This window comes from Equus caballus, chromosome 16, assembly GCF_041296265.1.
Source record: "Equus caballus isolate H_3958 breed thoroughbred chromosome 16, TB-T2T, whole genome shotgun sequence".
Taxonomy (NCBI): Eukaryota; Metazoa; Chordata; class Mammalia; order Perissodactyla; family Equidae; genus Equus; species Equus caballus.
The window spans coordinates 59,251,540-59,270,867 of NC_091699.1; the positions used below are offsets into that span (position 1 = coordinate 59,251,540).

The 19,328-nt window shown below is 36.7% G+C and overlaps 1 protein-coding gene across 10 annotated transcripts in view; it reads right to left on the minus strand.

Moving 5' to 3' along the window:
- The window catches only part of GOLGA4 (golgin A4), a 128,321-nt gene that overhangs the window by 71,583 nt on the left and 37,410 nt on the right, over positions 1 to 19,328 (minus strand). For all 10 annotated transcript variants that reach the window (XM_014731792.3, XM_014731791.3, XM_014731788.3 and 7 more), the window contains 4 exons: positions 17,088 to 17,135; positions 14,591 to 14,647; positions 8,110 to 8,208; positions 1,272 to 1,401 (listed from right to left, as the gene is read on the minus strand). In XM_014731792.3, the coding sequence (XP_014587278.2) occupies positions 1,272 to 1,401; positions 8,110 to 8,208; positions 14,591 to 14,647; positions 17,088 to 17,135 (334 nt within the window). The remainder of the gene's footprint in view (positions 1 to 1,271; positions 1,402 to 8,109; positions 8,209 to 14,590; positions 14,648 to 17,087; positions 17,136 to 19,328) is intronic.

The window sequence follows — 19,328 nt, forward strand, 5'->3', positions numbered from 1 at the left end:
GTACAGCTTTCTCCATATCCTTACACTTATGAGGGAAGGCTGCACATCTCACAGGAATTTCGGGACCCCTTACAAGTTGGTTACTCACTTAGATAGCTGCTCAGCACCTACTCTGGCCCTAGCTGAACCAAAAGTTTATCAAACTCTCTTTAAGAGAAAGCTAGCAAATGAAAAGGAGGAATTTTACTGAACATGTACCTCAAAGCCTCAAAGAGTAGGGAGGGCCATAAACAGATTTTAAGACAAAATTTAACCATTGCTTCTTTTCCAGTTAGAAAGCAAGTAATAGGGCAAATACGGCATCTTTCTTTTTTTTATAATTTTTTTTTTTTTAAAGATTGGCACCTGAGCTAAAATCTATTGCCAATCTTTTTTTTCCCTCTTCTTCTTCTCCCTAATGCCCCCCAATACGCAGTTATATATTCTAGTTGTAGGTCCTTCTGGTTGTCCTATGTGGGATGCTACCTCAGCATGGCCTGATAAGCAGTGCCATATCCGCACCCAGGATCCGAACTGGTGAAACCCTGGGCCAACAAAGCAGAGTGTAAGAACTTAACCACTCAGCCACAGGGCCGGCCCCAGGCATCTTTGAATGTAGAACTATTAACTGTGTAAGCAATACTACTTAAAAACTTATAGCCAAATAATTACAAATAGCACATTCATTAATCTTGAAACTGACATGTTCATATGAAATGTAGCTACTGCTATAAATAAAACAGTATAATATAATAAATGAACTTGAATTACAACGAAAACATGGTGCTACCCATTGACTTTCAAGTCTTAAAACAATTACTTAGATGCTTTCTACTGAGTAACAACAACAAACAAAAAAACCCAAAAAACAACAAAGACCCTTGCATTGTTCTGGAAATGTTAAGATCAAGGACACTTTACTTCTATCTCAGCCCATGTTTACTAGCTTATGCCCTGGAATCTCCCAATATCCTCCTCTAGTTGTTTTTGTTGTGTTTTTTAAAGATTGGCACCTGAGCTAACATCTGTTGCCAATCTTTTCTTTTTACCTTCTTCTCCCCAAAGCCCCCCAGTACATAGTTGTATATTCCAGTTGTAGGTCCTTCCGGTCATGCTATGTGGGATGCCACCTCAGCATGACTTGATGAGTGGTGCCACGTCTGCACCCAGGAGCCAAAATGGCAAAACACTGGGACACCAAAGCAGAGCGGTGTGAACTTAACCACTAAGCCACAGGGCTGGCACCCCCTCCTCCAGTTTTTAAATTAACCTTTTGACAAGATGAAGCTTACCCACTGGCTCTACATCACTCTCTCTGTTTTCTTTAGTGTCGCCTTCAGCCTGTGGTTCCATCTGTGGGAGCAGTTTCGGTAAATCAACATTCATCGGACCATTTCGTAACCGTTGTTTCAGCAGAGAAACCTGAAAAAAGAATGTGCTTCATGAGAAAAAATGATTCAAAAGAATCTATGGCAGCAGTACTTTCTTTAAAACAGAGAGAGGATAGAGATGAGTGACATCAGCATCGTGGCAGAGTGAGCTCTTCCCTTAGTCAATCTCCCCTAAGATACGACGAAAAGGTCATTCATAAACCAACAGAGAACATTCACACAACACAACAGATGTCTGAGAGATCCATGCCAGACATACATCTGAAGCTGGGGGTGCTGGACCCCTCGGGAGGCAGTGGAAAGAGGTAAGGGGATTTCCTCTCCCTCCCAAACAGCAGCGATCTAGGGCACAGGACCTCACACAGCAGCCATGGAGAGAAAGCAGCCCTCTGCAGGAACACCTTCACTCTCGGAGTTGCCTCCCAGCCTGTGGGAATGCTCCACACCAAGGAGGCTAAGCAGTTGCAGAGGCGTCTTCACCAAGCTGAGCAGCCCAGGAGGGCAGACAGCGAGTGCAGAGTGGGAGCGCCCCTGGGGTCACACACGCAATAAAGAAAGTGCTCCTCCCCACCACACCTGGCACACCAGCTTGGCTGGTCGGTTAGAGCAGGGGACCCATGCCAGAGCACCTGTGCTCCTACATATGTAAAGTAGCAGTGGCCAGCAGGCAAACGCAGGCAGGCTCCAGTTGACACAGCTTCCAAAGTTCAGGCACAGCTGCTGGAGATTACAGCAGGCTCAAAATACACAGCTCCTGCCCCCTCCTATGGCAGCAGGTAGAATCTGCAACTAGATTCTACCACTATGAGACGTCACAAGTCCACTCCATCAAATAGCATGAAGAGTTATATTAACAGTCCAGACCAGAAGGAAAATGACAAGTACCCAGAAATCAATCCTGAAGTCACAGAAATTTACAATCTAAATGATAGAGAATAGTTATCGTAAAGACTCTCAATGAGCTACCAGAAAACTCAGAAAGACAGTTCAATGAAATCAGGAATAAATTAACAAACAGAGGGAATTCTTCACAAGAGATTGAAACTATATATATAAAAAAATTAGAAATGTTGGCAATAAAAAAAAACAATGGATGCTATAAAGAAAAATCTGGTCTCTTTAAAAAATTACAGACATGATATTCTGGAGGACAGAATCAGTAATCTAGAGGACAGAAACATAGAAATGCTTCAGATGGAGAAGAGAGAATCAACACTAAAAAGAAATGAAGAAGTTCTCTGAGAATTATCTGACTCAATCAGGAAATGCAATATAAGGATTATACGTATTCCAGAGGGAGAAAGGAGGGACAAAGCAGCAGAGAGCTTGTTCAAAGAAATAACAGCTGAGAACTTCCCAAATCTGGGGAAGGAGCTGAAATTACATGTAAATGAAGCTAATAGAACACCTAATTATATCAGTGTTAAAAGAGTTTCTCCAAGGCACAGTGGTAAAACTAGCAAAAGTAAATGACAAAGAAAAATTAAGGGCGGAAGACAGAAGAAAATAACTTAGAAAGGAACCCCCATTGGGCTTTCAGCAGACTTTTCAGTAGAAACCTTACAAGCTAGGAGTAGAATGATATATTCAAAATTCTGAAAGACGAAAACTTCAGCCAAGAATACTCTATCTAGCAAAAATGATACTTCAGATATCATGGAGAAATAAAAACTTTCCCAGATAGACAAAAGCTGAGGGAGTTCATTGCCACAAGACTCCTTCTACAAGAAATGATCTAGAAGGCCCTTATACCTAAAAAAAAAAAAAGAGTTTAAAAAGCCTTGAGCAAGGAGATAAACACAGAGACAAAATCAGAAAAGTACAGCTCTCTATCAGAACTGGTTAGCAAACACTTAATTATAACATTAGAGATAAAGGGAAGGAAAACATCAGAAATAAGTATAATCACTTCATTTTAACCCCAAACTCAAAACACAAAACAGAATAAGTTGTGGAAACAATAACTTAGATAAGAAAGAAGAAAAGGGATGAAATGTGGTTAGACTAAGGAAAAAAGAGGCTATCAGAAAATGAACTACCTCATCTACAAGATCTTTTACACAAATTTCACAGTAACCACTAAACAAAAGATCAGAACAGTGGGGGTTGGCCCCGTGGCCAAGTGGTTAAGTTCACGCGCTCCACTGCAGGGCGCCCAGTGTTTCGTTGGTTCGAATCCTGGGCGCGGACATGGTACTGCTCATCAAACCATGCTGAGGCAGCGTTCCACATGCCACAACTAGAAGGACCCACAATAAAGAATATACAACTATGTACTGGGGGACTTTGGGGAGAAAAAGGGAAAAAAAATAAAATCTTTAAAAAAAAAATCAGAACAGCGATGAACGATAAATACTGAGAAAACCATCATAGAGAAACACCAAACTGAATTGGTAGTTGGAAATATACAGGACAAGTAACAAGGGAAATGCAGAACAACCAGGAAACAAGTGATAAAATGGCAGTATTAAGTCCTCATATATCAACAGTCATGCTAAATGTAAATGGATTGAATTCTCCAATCAAAAGACACAGAGTGGCAGGATGGATTAAAAAGCAAGACACAACAAGATGCTGCCTCCAGGAAACACATCTCAGCTCTAAAGACATACACAGGCTCAGAGTGAAGGGATGGAAGACAATATTCCAAGCTAATGGCAAACAAAAGAAAGCAGGTGTTGCCATATTTATATCAGACAAAGCAGACCTCAAGATAAAAAAGGCAACGAGAGACAAAGAGGGGCAGTATATAATGATATAAAGGACGCTCCACCAAGAGGACATAACACTTTTAAACATGTATGCACCTAACACAGGAGCACCAAAATACACAAAACAACTATTAACAGACCTAATAGGAGAAATTAACAGCAACACAATAATAGTAGGGAACCTCAACACCCCACCTACATCAACGGATAGATCATCTAGACAGAAAGTCAACAAATAAATAGTGGAATTAAACAAAAAACTAGACCAGATGGACTTAACAGATACATATAGAACACTCCTTTCAAAAACAGAAGAGTATACATTCTTCTCAAGAGCACATGGAACATTCCCAAAGACAGACCAGATGCTGGGAAAGAAGGCAAGCCTCAACAAATTTAGGAAGACTGAAATATCAAGTATCTTTTCAGGCCATAATGCTATGAAACTAGAAATCAACAACAAGAAAAAAGCTGGGCAAGTGACAAATATGTGGAGACTAAACAACATAAAACTGAACAAACTAATGGATGAATGAAGAAATTAAAGGGAAAATTAAAAAAATATCTGGAGACAAATGAAAATGAAAATACATCATGCCAACTCATAGGGGATGCAGCAAAAGTGGTCCTCCGAGGGAAATTCATAGCAGTACAGGCACACCTAAACAAACAAGAAAAGTCTCAAATAAGCAATTTTAAACTACACCTAACAGAACTAGAAAAAAAAGAACAAAGCCCAAAGTCAGCAGAAAGAGGGAAATAACACAAATTAGAGTAGAAATAAATGAAATTGAAACAAACAAACAAACAAAAATCAGTAGAAAGGATCAATGAAACTAAGAGCTGGTTCTTTGAGAAGAGAAATAAAATTGACAAACCCTTAGCCAGACTCACTAAGAAAGAAAGAGAAAAGGCTCAAATAAATAAAATTAGAAATGAAAGAGGAGAAATTACAATGGATATCACAGAAATACAAAGGATTATAAGACAATACTATGAAAAACTATATGCCAAAAAATTGGACAATGTAGAAGAAATGGATAAATTTTTAGACTCATACAACCTCCCAAAAATGAACCAAGAATAAATAGAGAATCTGAATAAACCAATCATGAGAGATTGAAACAGTAATCAAAAACCTCCCAAAACATAAAAGTCCAGGACCAGACGGCTTCTCTGGAGAATTCTAGTAAACGCTCAAAGATTTAATACCTATCCTTCTCAAACTATTCCAAAAGATTGAAGAAGATGGAATACTTCCTGACACATTCTACAAGGCCAACATCACCCTGATCCAAAGCCAGACAAGAAGTACACAAAGAAGGAAAACTACAGGCCAATATCACTGATGAACATAGATACAAAAATCTTCAACAAAATATTGGCAGAGTGAATACACCAAAACATTAAAAGGATCACACACCATGATCAAGTGGGATTTATACTAGGGATGCAGGGACAGTTCAACATCTGCATATCAATCAATGTGATATACCACATTAATAAAATGAGGAATAAAAACCACATGATCATCTCAATAGATACAGAGAAAGCATCTGACAAGATCCAATATCCATTTGCGATAAAGACTTTCAATAAAATGGGCACAGAAGGAAAAAACCTCAACACAATAAAAGCCATATATGACAAACCCATAGCCAACATCACACTCAAAGAGGAAAAACTGAAAGCCATCCCTCTGAGAACAAGAACAAGGTAAGGGTGCCCACTCTCGCCACTCTTATTCAGCATAGTACTGGAGGTTTTGGCCAGAGCAATTAGGCAAGAAAAAGAAATAACAGGTATCCCAATTGGCAAGGAAGAAGTGAAACTCTCGCTGTTTGCAGACAACATGATTTTACACACAGAAAACTCTAAGGAATCCATTGGAAAACTATTACTACAGCAAAGGTGCAGTGTACAAAATCAACTTACAAAAGTAAGTTTCATTTCTATACTCTAATAATGAAATAATAGAAAGAGAACTCAAGAATACAATCCCATTTACAACAGCAAAAAAAAGAACAAAATAGCTAGGAATAAACTGAATCAAGGAAAGACCTATATAATAAAACTATAAGAAATTATTGAAAGAAATTGATGATGACATAAAGAAACAGAAACATATTCCATGCACATGGACTGGAAGAATAAACATAGTTAAAATGTCTACACGGTAAGTATAAAGCAATCTACAGATTCAATGTAATCCCAATCAGAATCCCAATGACATTCTTCACAGAACAGAAAAAAGAATCCTAAAATTCATATGGGGCAACAAAAGATCCTGAATAGCTAAATCAATCCTGAGAAAAAAGAACAAACCTGGAAGCATCACAGTCTCTGACTTCAAAATATACTACACAGCTACAGTAATCAAAACAGCATGGAACTGGTACAAAAACAGGCACACAGATCAATGGAACAGAATTGAAAGTCCAGAAATAAAAGCACACATCTATGGACAGCTAATCATTGACAAAGGAGCCAAGAACATACAATGGAGAAAGGAAAGTCTTTTCAATAAGCGGTGCTGGGAAAAATGGACAGCCACCTGCAAAAGAATGAAAGTAGACCATTATCTTTTGCCATACACAAAAATTAACTCAAAATGGATTCAAGACTTGAAGGTTAAGACATGAAACCATAAAACTCCTAGAAGAAAACAAAGGCAGTACACTCTTTGAAATCAGTCCTAGAAGGATCTTTCTGAATACCATCTACTCGGGCAAGGGAAACAAAAGAAAAAATAAACAACTGGGACTACATCAGATTAAAGAGCTTCTGCAAGGCAAAGGAAACCAGGAACAAAATGAAAAGACAACCCATCAACTGGGAGAAAATATTTGCAAATCATATATCTGACAAGGGGTTAATCTCCAAAATATATGAAGAACTCATACAACTCAACAACAAAATAACAAACAATCCAATCAAAAAATGGGCAGAGGATCTGAACAGACATTTTTCCAAATAAAATATACAGACAGCCAACAGGCACTTGAAAAGATGTTCAACATCACTAATCATTAGGGAAATGCAAATCAAAACTACAATGAGATATCACCTTACTCCTATCAGAATGGCTATAATCACCAAGACAAAAAACAACAAATGTTGGAGATGATGTGGAGAAAAGGGAATCCTCATACACTGCTGGTGGGAATGCAAACTGGTGCAGCCACTATGGAAAACAGCATGGAGATTTCTCAAAAAATTAAAAATATAAATACCATATGATCCACTTATCCCACTACTGGGTATTTATCCAAAGAACTTGAAATCAACAATTTAAAGAGACTTATGCACCCCTATGTTCATTGCAGCATTATTCACAATAGCCAAGACGTGGAAGCAACCCAAGTGCCCAACAACTGATGAACAGATAAAGACGATATGGTATATACACACACACAATGGAATACTATTCAGTCATAAAAAAAGACAAAATCGTCCCATTTGCAACAACATGGATGGACCTTGAGAGTATTATGTTAAGTGAAATAAGCCAAATGGAGAAAGACAAACACTGTATGATTTCACTCATATGTGGAAGATAAACAGACAAAGAGAACAGATTAGTGGTTACCAGAGGAAAAGGGGATTGGGGAATGGGCATACGGGGTATAGGGGCATATATATATAGTTACTGACAAGTACTACTGTACAACTGAAATTTCACAGTGTTATAAACTATTATGACCTCAACTAAACAAAACATACAGAGAGGATAAAAAGTAAACAGTAACCTTTTTGCTAATGGAGGAAAATTAAAATAAAAGCTTTAGTCTCAAAGCAATCGATTTTTATACTTGCTATTTTCAGTGGTATCACAGCCAAACGATAAAATAAATCAAAATCAACTTTAAAATCAACTTTAAAATCCTTTAAAATCAACTGAGGAAAAGCAAAGAGTTTTAAAAATAGGTTATTTTTTTTTAATCATCTGGAATGTATTAGATATCCCATCAAAACGCCTTTATTTTTGCTTACCCCAAAATTCCACACTTTTTCTTTTTATCTCTTACCTGAGTCTGGAGAACACTAATATATTGATCTTTTTCCTCTAAAGATGCATCAAACTCCTCTTGTAGATGTTTCTTCGCTTGCTGGTCCATTTGGAGCTCCTAAAACATAAAGGATTTTACAGGTAGTTTTCAGTATAAAATAAAAAATACAAACTTGAAGTTTTCAAAGTCTAAAAACATGATCCAGATTTGTATTTATCTTAAAATAAGGTATCAGCAACAATAATTAGAGAATAATTAGCATTTAAAACATTAGCATTTACACCAGCAAATAATTTTGTTCCTTAAAGAATATGAAGATCCATTAAGAAAGACTGTATTTTTGAAGCTGTAATTACTTCTGAATTGATGATAAGGTAGAGAAAATTTAAAAAAAAAATTACTTTAGAAGTAAAATTTTATCCTACTTTAAGATATCTTAATCCTTGTGCTATCATATACTTCCTTGATCTAAAACTAAACTGTTATATACCACACAGAATGCCAAAAGAGTCTTCCTCCTCCCAATACATGAAAGTATTTAACAGCGAACATCAGAAGCTTCCTCATCTATAAAATGAAAAGGTTCAATTAACTGATCATCAAACAGTAGAATTTCAAGTTCCTGAAATTACTTAAAATGCTGCTTTCTTTAGGTCATTAATGAGCCTTCCTAACTAAGTCCAATGATCTTTACCTCTCTGCTATACCAGTTACCAATAAGTTACCTCCTCAATGGAGGTAACTGCTTTCCATGGTTCAGGGCTCCTGTCTATATTCCTGTCTCTTACAGTTTCCTCTATGTCCATGTTCATCGATTCTATAGGCATCTATCCCTCCGGGCTCAGTCCTGTGTCCTCAGTGCTTCTCCGTTATGCTTACTCCATTAGAATGCTAGAGGATAACATCTGGAACACTTCAGATATCCCATCAAACCTCCTCTAATTTCCTAGGATCCTTGTTTTTCTAAGTCCCTAAACTCAAAACATTCAAAGCCACATTACACTTACCTTTATTGATCCCTGTATATAATCATTTTATTACTTTCTCTACAATGTTTAGGTGCTATCTTTTTCCATATCCATAACCACAGTCTGGATCTCTATAATTGTTGATGGTTAATTTCCTTCAGCAGCCTTCTAGAGAGAATTCTTATCTCAAGTCTTCCTCCGATTTAATCCATCCCTCACATAATTGCTAGAAAATTTTCCTCAAACAATATTTGGAAGCACTTATAAGCAACGCCTTCTTCTTGCATTGTTTCAAATTTTACTAATTCTCAAAACACTGAGGCGCTAACTCTCTGGCAGTAACTGTCCTCTATTCTCCCCCACACCGACACTGCCCCAAGATCTCTAAACACAGTATTTACTGTTCTCTCACTAAGACTCCTGGCTTGACTTCCCCTCACAGCAGTCTCCAAATTCGGGTCTTTGAATCAGCACTTGTCCAGAACGAAGCTTTCACCAAACCCTGGTGAAATAAGAAACAGAGGCCAAGGTAGAGAGTTTTTCATAGATCTAAATTTATCTCATTTAGACAACTGCACTTTATTCTGAGAATATGTTTTTTCTTTTTTTTTTTACTATTAAAAAAACCTTTCTTTTGTGAAATAATGACAATAAAAGCATCCGGTTCCTTATTCTCGATGTCCTTACTTGAAAAAATAAAAGCTGGTAGCCCTATGACAATTATCCTTTCCCCTATTTCTGGAAGGAACTGGAGATAATATTCCAGCCCATGAAATCCACAAGTCTGGAAAGCACTGTCCTCCGTGACTTTGTACAGGCCAGTTCTTTAAGTCTGGAACAGCTGCACATCTCCTTAATAGCAATGCAGTCCTTCACTTTCTTTAAAATTCATTTCTTCTACATAATTTTCTACATCCTACCATACTAGACTCTGTTATATGGCATCTCTAACAGCCCATAAAAACTCTCCAATTTATACTACAGTTTTCAGGTTTTGAACGTTTTCATCTCCTCATCTAGTCCTTGGATACAATGGCAGCATCTCCCTCCCGCTATCTTACACTATTCTATCACGAAGCACTCCATAAACAATGAAGACTATAGTTATAAAGGAACTTTACATCCACAGTACAGCCCAGAGGCTGGCTGGCCAACTGTCCAATGCTTCCATGACAGAGATCTCACTGGCTCCAGAACTGAACTCTGGTATCTGGGGTCATTTCTCACTTTCAAAAAGTTCTTCTGATTAGACCCTTGGAGTCACCAAGAACAAATCTAATACCTTCTTCTATATGACACCACTTTCCAAATTCTGAAGCCAGGCAAAATCAAACCTTGATATTCCTCCTCCAAAATCTAATTTTCTCCCACTATTCCCCATCTCAGCAAATGACACCACTGTTCACTGTCACTCAAGCAAACCCTGGAGTCAACTTTGACTCCTCTCTTTTCCCCCATGTCCAATCAGCAAATCGTAGTAGCAGTACCTTTAAAGTAAGTAGCAAATCTGACCATTTCTCACCAGCTCTAGCTCTACCACTACTACTGCCACAAGAGTCTTCCAACTGGCTCCCACTTCCATCCTTATCCCCCTATAATCCATTCTTCAAAGAGTATCCAGTCTCTGACCATCCTCTCTAAGGCCTCACTCAATCTTCATCCCTTTATGATTGCTTTATTCTTCCCAATAGAACTATTTAGTACCTGACAGTGTGTTATGTATGTATGTATGTCTTACCCACTAGAAAATAAGCTTCATTTGGTCAAGGAGTTTGTCTCATCTACCCTTATATATTCTGTATCTAGGTATGTACGTATAAATAAATAAAATAATCCAGGTATTTAGTAGGTCTGGCATAATAAATATTTATTGAATAAATAACAATGTTCCTTGGTGTTCTCCTTTAACACACCTCCAGCTTTTCCAACCACTACTCAGAGGACATGATTTCAAGTCTCTTCACCATTCTGGTCAGTTTTGTTGCTTTTTTTTCCTTTAACATTCTAGCAACTTGACTAAATCCTTTCAAAAAGAGAAAAAGAAAAGTGATGCCAAATACTGACTCTGAAGTCCAATCTTAAAATTCAGTATCTTACTGGGGAGAAAATTCTGCATGTTAGCCACTTATAGATAAAAAACTATGTTCAAGATTTACTATCATCTGACAGTTTATATATGAACTTCAATCATCCAAACTATGTGTTAAAATGTAAGCTAATGGAAGAAAAGTAATTGTTCAGGAATCTAAGTACCTGTATCTCCAATTTAGGTTTAAATCAGTAATGATTTAGAAAATATTTTCTTAAAATTGGTTTATCTGCCATCGAATACAGTCAATAATGCTCCCTGCAGTTAACTGCTTCAAACAGCCTCTCTTCAAGTGACAAGAATAAGATACTGAAGTGTAATGAAATTGAACTTTTATCACAATAATAAACAGCTCTATAATATTATTAAATCTAACAACTAATTCAATAATTCTCCTATTGTTGGCCATTTATTCTGTTTCCAAATTTTGGCAAACCCTGGGATTAATATTTGTATGCATAAATCTTACAAGGTTTTTCTGATTACCTCCTTAGAGAGAAATTCTGATGAGTGGGACATATCAAATACCTTGAATTGTTTCACTATTTTCTCTCTCAGTCCTATGCTACCAATTATGTTCAGAAGTGATTTCAAGCTGCCAAAAATGAACCCTCCCCCTCCCTCCCTGAAGTTAGCTTTGAGAACAGCAATTGCTTATAATGAATTGCATCTGAGAGAGCTGGGAAAAAGTACATGCTGTGCACAAACAGAAGGACAGAGAAAGAAGGAAACATCAAAGACAATGTCTTCATTTATTCCACATTTAACTGGCCTTAAAAGGTAATCAGAGAACTCTATCTACTTAGATGAGCTCATAATTTGCATAGTATAATTACCTCTTCCTCATAGTACGATATTCCTGTTTAATATCTGTTCACGTTGTAAGATTCAAGATCAGGCAAAGAACAGGGTATCTGTTGGAACTGTTTTCACTTACCTTTTTCTTTATCTGATTCATTAAAAAATATTTAATATACTAGATATTGACGTTAGACATAATATTTGCCTAAACAGTCATGTGTCACTTAACAACGAGGATATGTTCTGAGAAATGCCTCATTAGGCAATTTTGTCATTGTGCAAACATCATAGAGTACTTACACAAACCTAGAGAGTACAGCCAACTATACACTTAGGCTATATGGTAATTTTATGGGACCACCATTGTATATATGGTCCATCATTGACTGAAATGTTATGCAGCGCATGACTGTACAGAGCTGTGTTTTGCCCTCCAGAAAATACTAGGAGAGATGCTCATGGATTCTATTCATGCATATAATCATAACCACATGGGGAAGAAATAAAACACTTAAGAATACTTTCTGAATATCTTAATATAGCAAAATAAAGATATTATACTCAATTTTGGCCTGTCTAAATCACAGTAGTAACGAAACTGTGTCTAACTTCTATTCAGATTTTAATCCCAAAGAAACAAAACACTTTATAATTTACATTATTCTGAGTGTTTAACTAAGTGGTAATCATGATTTTATGGGTTATATTATTTAGTTGAAGGAAATTTTTCTCTTCATGAACAAAATTAAAAGTATTCAGAACTCTCACCTATCTTAGTATTTACATATAAATTACTGATTAAATTTTTCTTTATGTAACTACAACCGGGGTTATAGTTCAGAAATATACCTTAGCTACTACAAAAATAGTTTGGATATGTTTGAAACAGTAATTTACTTTAGAGCCTCTAGACCCCTTGTTTCTCCTCCTCATTTTTTTCGTTTTTTTTTTTGAGGAAGATTAGCCCTGAGATAACATCTGCTGCCAATCCTCCTCTTTTTTGCAGAGGAAGACTGGCCCTGAGCTAATATCCATGCCCATCCTCCTCTACTTTATATGTGGGATGCCTGCCACAACATGGCTTGCCAAGCAGTGCCATGCCCGCACCCGGGATCTGAACTAGTGAACCCCAGGCCGCCGAAGCGGAATGTGCGAACTTAATCACTGCGCCACTGGCCCGGTCCCTCTCCTCCTTTCTCTTATTAGCTATCTCCTGGCCTCTTTTTTTGGTGAACATTAAATATACTTACAGAACAAATACACCACAAAGGTTAAAAGAGAAAGAACACCTATGTAAGGGTTTATGATCTAACAGTATAACATTCCATCTAACAGAATGGGAATAACATATAAAATTTTATTTAACTAATTCCAGTAATCATAACTGATTGTGGTAGGATTAGTATCGTTATTCCAAGACTGTTGTGTTTATAATGTTGGAATAAGGCAAATGGGTAATTTTGAATTTTCTAATTTATCATCAGATTCTACAACAGATAAAACAGTAAGGAAAATAAAGGAAATGCAGGGATGTGTAGATTTAGACATATATCAAAAATTGTTTTACACGGCCAAGACTGTAGTTCTAGAGGTGCAAACATACGTGATAAAAACCTTAAAGAGACACAAGAAAACACAATAAAAGTCAGGACAGTAGTTACTTTCGGAGAATGGGAGAGGGCTACGATTGGGTTGGGAAACACGGAGGGGCTTTTGGAGTCGCTGGCAACATTCTATTTCTTGACCCTGGTGGTGGCTACAATACTGTTCACCACATACATGTAAGCTATATATTTCTTCTGCATAATTTTCTGTATCTGTTTTATTTTACAATTAAAATATTTTATGGGCCAGCCCAGTGGCACAGCGGTTAGGTTCGCTTGTTCCACTTCAGTGGCCCAGGCTTCGCCAGTTCAGATCCAGGGTGGGGACATGGCACTGCTTGGCAAGCCATGCTGTGACAGGCATCCCACGTATAAAGTAGAGGATGATGGGCACGGATGTTAGCTCAGGGCCAGTCTTCCTCAGCAAAAAGAGGAGGATTGGCAGCAGATGTTATCTCAGGGCTAATCTTCCGCAAAAAGAAAAATTTTTTTTAAATGTTTATGATAAGTGATATAGCAGAGATACAGAGTGCTATCCTTCAACCAATATAAGCCAATATCCTCCATCCGTCTCAGGACAGGATAGAAGCAGAAATTAGTAAAGCATGATTCCAAATGATAAATATTTGCCTGGATTCTAATACTTCACTGTACAAATTACCCCACAAAATTACAATGAATATAATTTTTATTTTATTTTACCAAAATGATTGCTGATTAGGAAGAACAAAAAGAAACCTAAACTACCTAACAGAAGGGATAGTTTAGTCTTGGAAGTTGCCACTGATTCTTCATGTGGGCAAATGGTATTCTATTGCTGAGTAAGACATTTTTATTTCACTAATTCCACCAACAACATATATCTTAGGAGGACTATAAAAATAAAAACTGTAAGAACTGATCCCTAGTCTTATAGGCTGGGCTGGTTATACTGTACCTAACGAAGTACACATGAAACTATTCTAGCACATACAATAATTCTGATAAATATGAGAGATTTAATCACTATTCTCAAAGTACTAATCACCATAACTTACCTCTCTTAATTCTGCAATTCTCCGAAGTGCTTTATCCTGACTCTGGCTTAATATACCCTTTAATTAAAAAAAAAAAAGAAAAAAAGTTGGTTCAAACAGCTGCATGACACAGTATACAAAGCAAGTCAAAAATAATTATCTTTACAGCATTACAACTGTTTATCCAAAAATAAGCTGAGGTGGAAGACAGGACTGAAAATGCTAAGGATATGACCATGCTGAAAATTGGTTAAAAGTGAAATCATGATGTAACAGAACAGACTGCATCCTGGCTATAGTGGTGGTTACACAAATCTGATGTAAACCAAACAAAAGTCAATGTTACTGCATGTTAATTTTACAAATAAAACTTTTTTCAAGTTAAATCAAATTTCAAATGCAATTTATTGCACTGTGGCCTATAATGTGTGGAACAAGTCAATTACCAGCCTATCAGAAAAGTTTTTGTGACTTAACAAAATAGTCCTTTTCTATATTAAACAAAAAAAAAGACCAGGAGTAAACTGCAAAGAAAACTATATAGACAGCTAAATTAGTAATCATATATAAAAATCAAGAAGTTAAAAGAGGAATACTGAAAGATGAAATGACTCATCCTTTCCTGGGAGTAGGGGTGCTTCTCACTAGTAGAGGAAATTAAACCTGGAAAGTTACAGTCTAAGGGAAACAAAGTAATTGTATATTCCTTTACAATATAAATAAAGAGAGGTAAAGAAATGGGTTAATCTGGAGCTTGCAGCTTCACTGGCTTCCGTGGACTAACAACAAAAAAATGGAGATACAGGTATACAAATAGTTTGCTTACAACCCAGGGGAGTGTAACTGGGTTGTATTTGTGGGGCCTTGTAAGTGAATAAAACAAAAACCAAAGGGTTTTTTTTTTCCCTAAAGCCATGGACACATGTTTTGTTTGGTTTCAAATACAGACTTTTAAATGTAGGAAGATGCAATGCTGAGAATGATGAAAAATTGCAGTGCATTATTTACAAGCACATGCTCTGCAGTCTAACTGCCAGGAAGTGGTTCCCAGCTCTCCACCTCGGACAAGCTCTGCAATAATAAACAAGTCCCTCTTCCTCAGTTTCCTCACAGGAGTGGTTTAAGGACTAAATACACCATAATACCTGGCAGACAGTAAGAGCTCAATAAATGTTAGCTAGTACGAACAGCACTGGTAATAGTTTTGGCAGTATTTACATTTAATTTCATTCCATCTAAGGATGTTTGCCTATTTTATAAAGAGTTTTCTAGGCGTGCACACATGGGCACGTATATGTACATAGAAAATAATACAAATCATTGAATTTTATCTCCAACACCCTTTATATTTGGGACTATGCAACCACAATTCTCTACTGCCACTTAGTGGTAGAATTACATACATCTAGAAATAAAAATCCAGACAGTTCATAGAAACACAAGCAAGGTACTCACAGAACTCAAGAATATGACCTTTTGAGAATGAATTTATGGAACAGTAATAATATAATGGATTAAATCAGAACTATTCCTCACTTCAATAGAATTCATGTTTAAGAGAATATTATCAAACTAAACACTCTATTTGTAATAACCTAATTTTCACATCTGCTATAGACAATTAGAACACTGAATCAGCAAAAACTAGTGTTACCCTTCTGAACTGATTATATTCCAGACCAAAGCCAGAAAACTTACTGTTGTACTTAATGGAAATTATTATATATAGCAGATTAAATATTTTTAAATAATGTATATGAGGAAAATGACTAATTTTACCAAAACTCATTTTAGAAACAACTTTGGGTTATGTAATTAGTATCTTTAAATGAGACAAAACACTAAATTTTAAATAACTTTTATTGTAAAAAATAAGACTACATTTTACAAGTAACACAGCAAACTGATGGAACCATTTGAACTGGACTGGATATTTCCTCTTAGCTTTGACATGTGAATTACCACCTAGGATACCTGGTGGAAAATTTCTGGCCACAAACAGGATGACATAGTGGGGTCAAGGTGGATCGCCCAGAAGAGCTATAGTAACTGCTTCTCTCTACACATTTAACCAAGAGTTTTAAAACAGCAGCCTCAAGGAAAGGGAGAGGATGCTTGGGTTTGGACTCTGATATACTGATAAGAAGCAGAGATGTCTGCAGGTATTTTAAAAGTAGAAGAGAAAGTTTAGAAGGTTGTATGTCTCTTTACCATTAAAACAAAGATGCAACCTGCAGACTGAGACACCAAGAAACGTTCTTGAAAGAGGCAAACATGCCTTAAATCCAAACCTCTTAAACACTTGCAGGGATCCCAAACTCAAGGCTTCATCCCCACCAGACGTAAAATCTCTGGATCTCTCACTCACACTTGTTATCAAATCTCCAGTAATGGTAAAGCAGGTTAAATACTTTGATCATATGGGGAATTATTACAAGTGAGGGTTACTCTTACTATAAGAGCCTTTCTAATTTTAAAATCATGTATGAATCAATATCACAGCCAACAAGTCACTTACTTGTAGCTTTTTCTTCTCTCTCTGAAGAGTCTGATAAGCTGTAACAAGCTAAAATAAAGAAAAAGTCCCGGATAACATTAGTCATTCCTAAATGCAATTATTCTAACCTCTGCTAAAACATCTCATTATGAAATTCAAAAAATAAATCAGAAGAATCCTTATAAAGGCAATTCAACCTAAATGGATGCATATACAGTCAAAACTAAATAACACAGGAAATATATTTCTAAAAAATAAAATGTAACTTGACTCTATAAATAAAGATATTAAATCTCCATTTGATTTCACCTTAGACACATACCTCTTTAAATTTCAGTATCTAATTCGTAAGTGGAGGTTAGAGCCAACTTGTCTAAAGGAAGGAGGCTACTCAAACTGTAGTCACAGGGCAGTACCATCAGCAACAGCATCACCTGGGAGCTTGCTATAAACAGAATTTCTTGGGCCCCACCTCAAACTAACTGAATGAGAATTAGGGGAGGGCGGGTGGAAAGACAAGAATGTGTGTTTTAACAAGCTCTCCAGGTGATTTTTTGCTTTGGGCTATAAGAGACCATGTAATTGACCTCTAAAAGTTACTTCCGGTTATGGAATCTGTGACTATGGCTGTGTAAAAATCTGAAGAAAAGAACTCATAACAAACAGATGAAAACTGGTAATTCAGATCCTAAAGAGATGTTTAACCACTTAACCTAAATAGGATATTTAAACATTCTAGCACAACTTGATGGAATTATGTATTAACAAATCTTTTTAAACCTGTAAATTATATAGCATTACTCATCTGAAGGCTAAGCACATGGCTCCAATGAATTATTTGGACCCTATTTTAGAAGTGTTAATGGACTCTCAAGAAACAGGCTGCAGCTTCAGGAGGAAGCACTTCCTTATTCCGAGCCCTGCCACTTTCTTTGGAAAGTTCCTGTGTACCCCTAAATGCCTCTACTGATGTCTTGAGTCAAAAGGCAGGCAACAATGGAAGGTGAGTCCAGCAAGAGAAATATAGAACGCAAAAAACAAAATTCTGCCTAAAACCAGGACCCTCCCTTATTACCTTACAACCTAGATAGGAAAACGGTGCCCAAAAAGGAGGTAGCGGTGGAAGAGTAACCCAACAATCAGATGTCACTTACAGCACTATTTCATCCTAGGTACCTACAGTAGCAAGGGAAGGGAGGGACAAAGACTATGGGCTCTTTTCATCCCTAATAAGCTACATGACTCTACCTGAGGTAGCAGAGAATAGGAGAAACAACCAAGAAGATCTAGAAACAAATCCAAACTCTGTCAACTGCAACCTGTGTGACCTTAAGCAAGTTAATTAATCACCATGATTAAATTTCTATGAGCCTCTAATCCTTATTCTACAAAACAGAGCTATTATCTACTTCATAGAGATGGTGCAAAATCAAACGGCGCTCTAAATATAAAATGCATAGAGTCTTGCACACTTAAATACTAATTCTACTGCTGCCCCAGATTCAAACTTAAAAGCCATAGTTAAGTTAGTGAAAATAATGTAACTCTAAACAAACAAAAAAACCTTAAGGCCATTATTAACTTTAATATAAATAAAAAACTAAAAAACTTTAAAGAAAAAAATTGCCTGATTACACAAGTGTCTGATGAGACATATGGCTTTAATGCCCTGTTTACATCTCTGGGTTCCAGCCAGTCAATAGATCTTAGCCTAATAATTCCTTCCTACTTTGTCAGTACTTTATAATCTTAAAAAGATATTTTATATATTTCATCTAGGGTTTTTTGTGTTGTTTTTGGCTGCAGCATAAAGCTACCCATATTGTGGCCATAACTGGAAATAGAAGTTGTGGCTACTTTATTTCCTAACCTTGAACTTTATTATCCATTAATTAAAATTAACTATAATGCTGAATTACAAACTGTTGAGACAATAAAACATTACACATTTGTTAAAAAAAAAAAAAAAAGCCATGGGCAACTTGCTCCAGAAAGGTTTCCTGACGAAGAATTGTTTTAACTGCACAGGACCAGGAGAGAAACTAATACAGTTCAGCCCAAAGGGAAGGTGCTATGTTCCTGAAGGATGGAAAAGAGAAATGGAGCAGCACTACTTTCTTCCTCTCTTAGACCAGACAAGGAGTGTCATCCTCAAGAGGTTTAGCGGTTAAAAGATTCATTTGAGGCAAGGTTTAAATGTAGGTACAATGAGAGTGAACCAAATGTGTCAGAAAATCAGACTCCCTAAAACATAATTGGGGT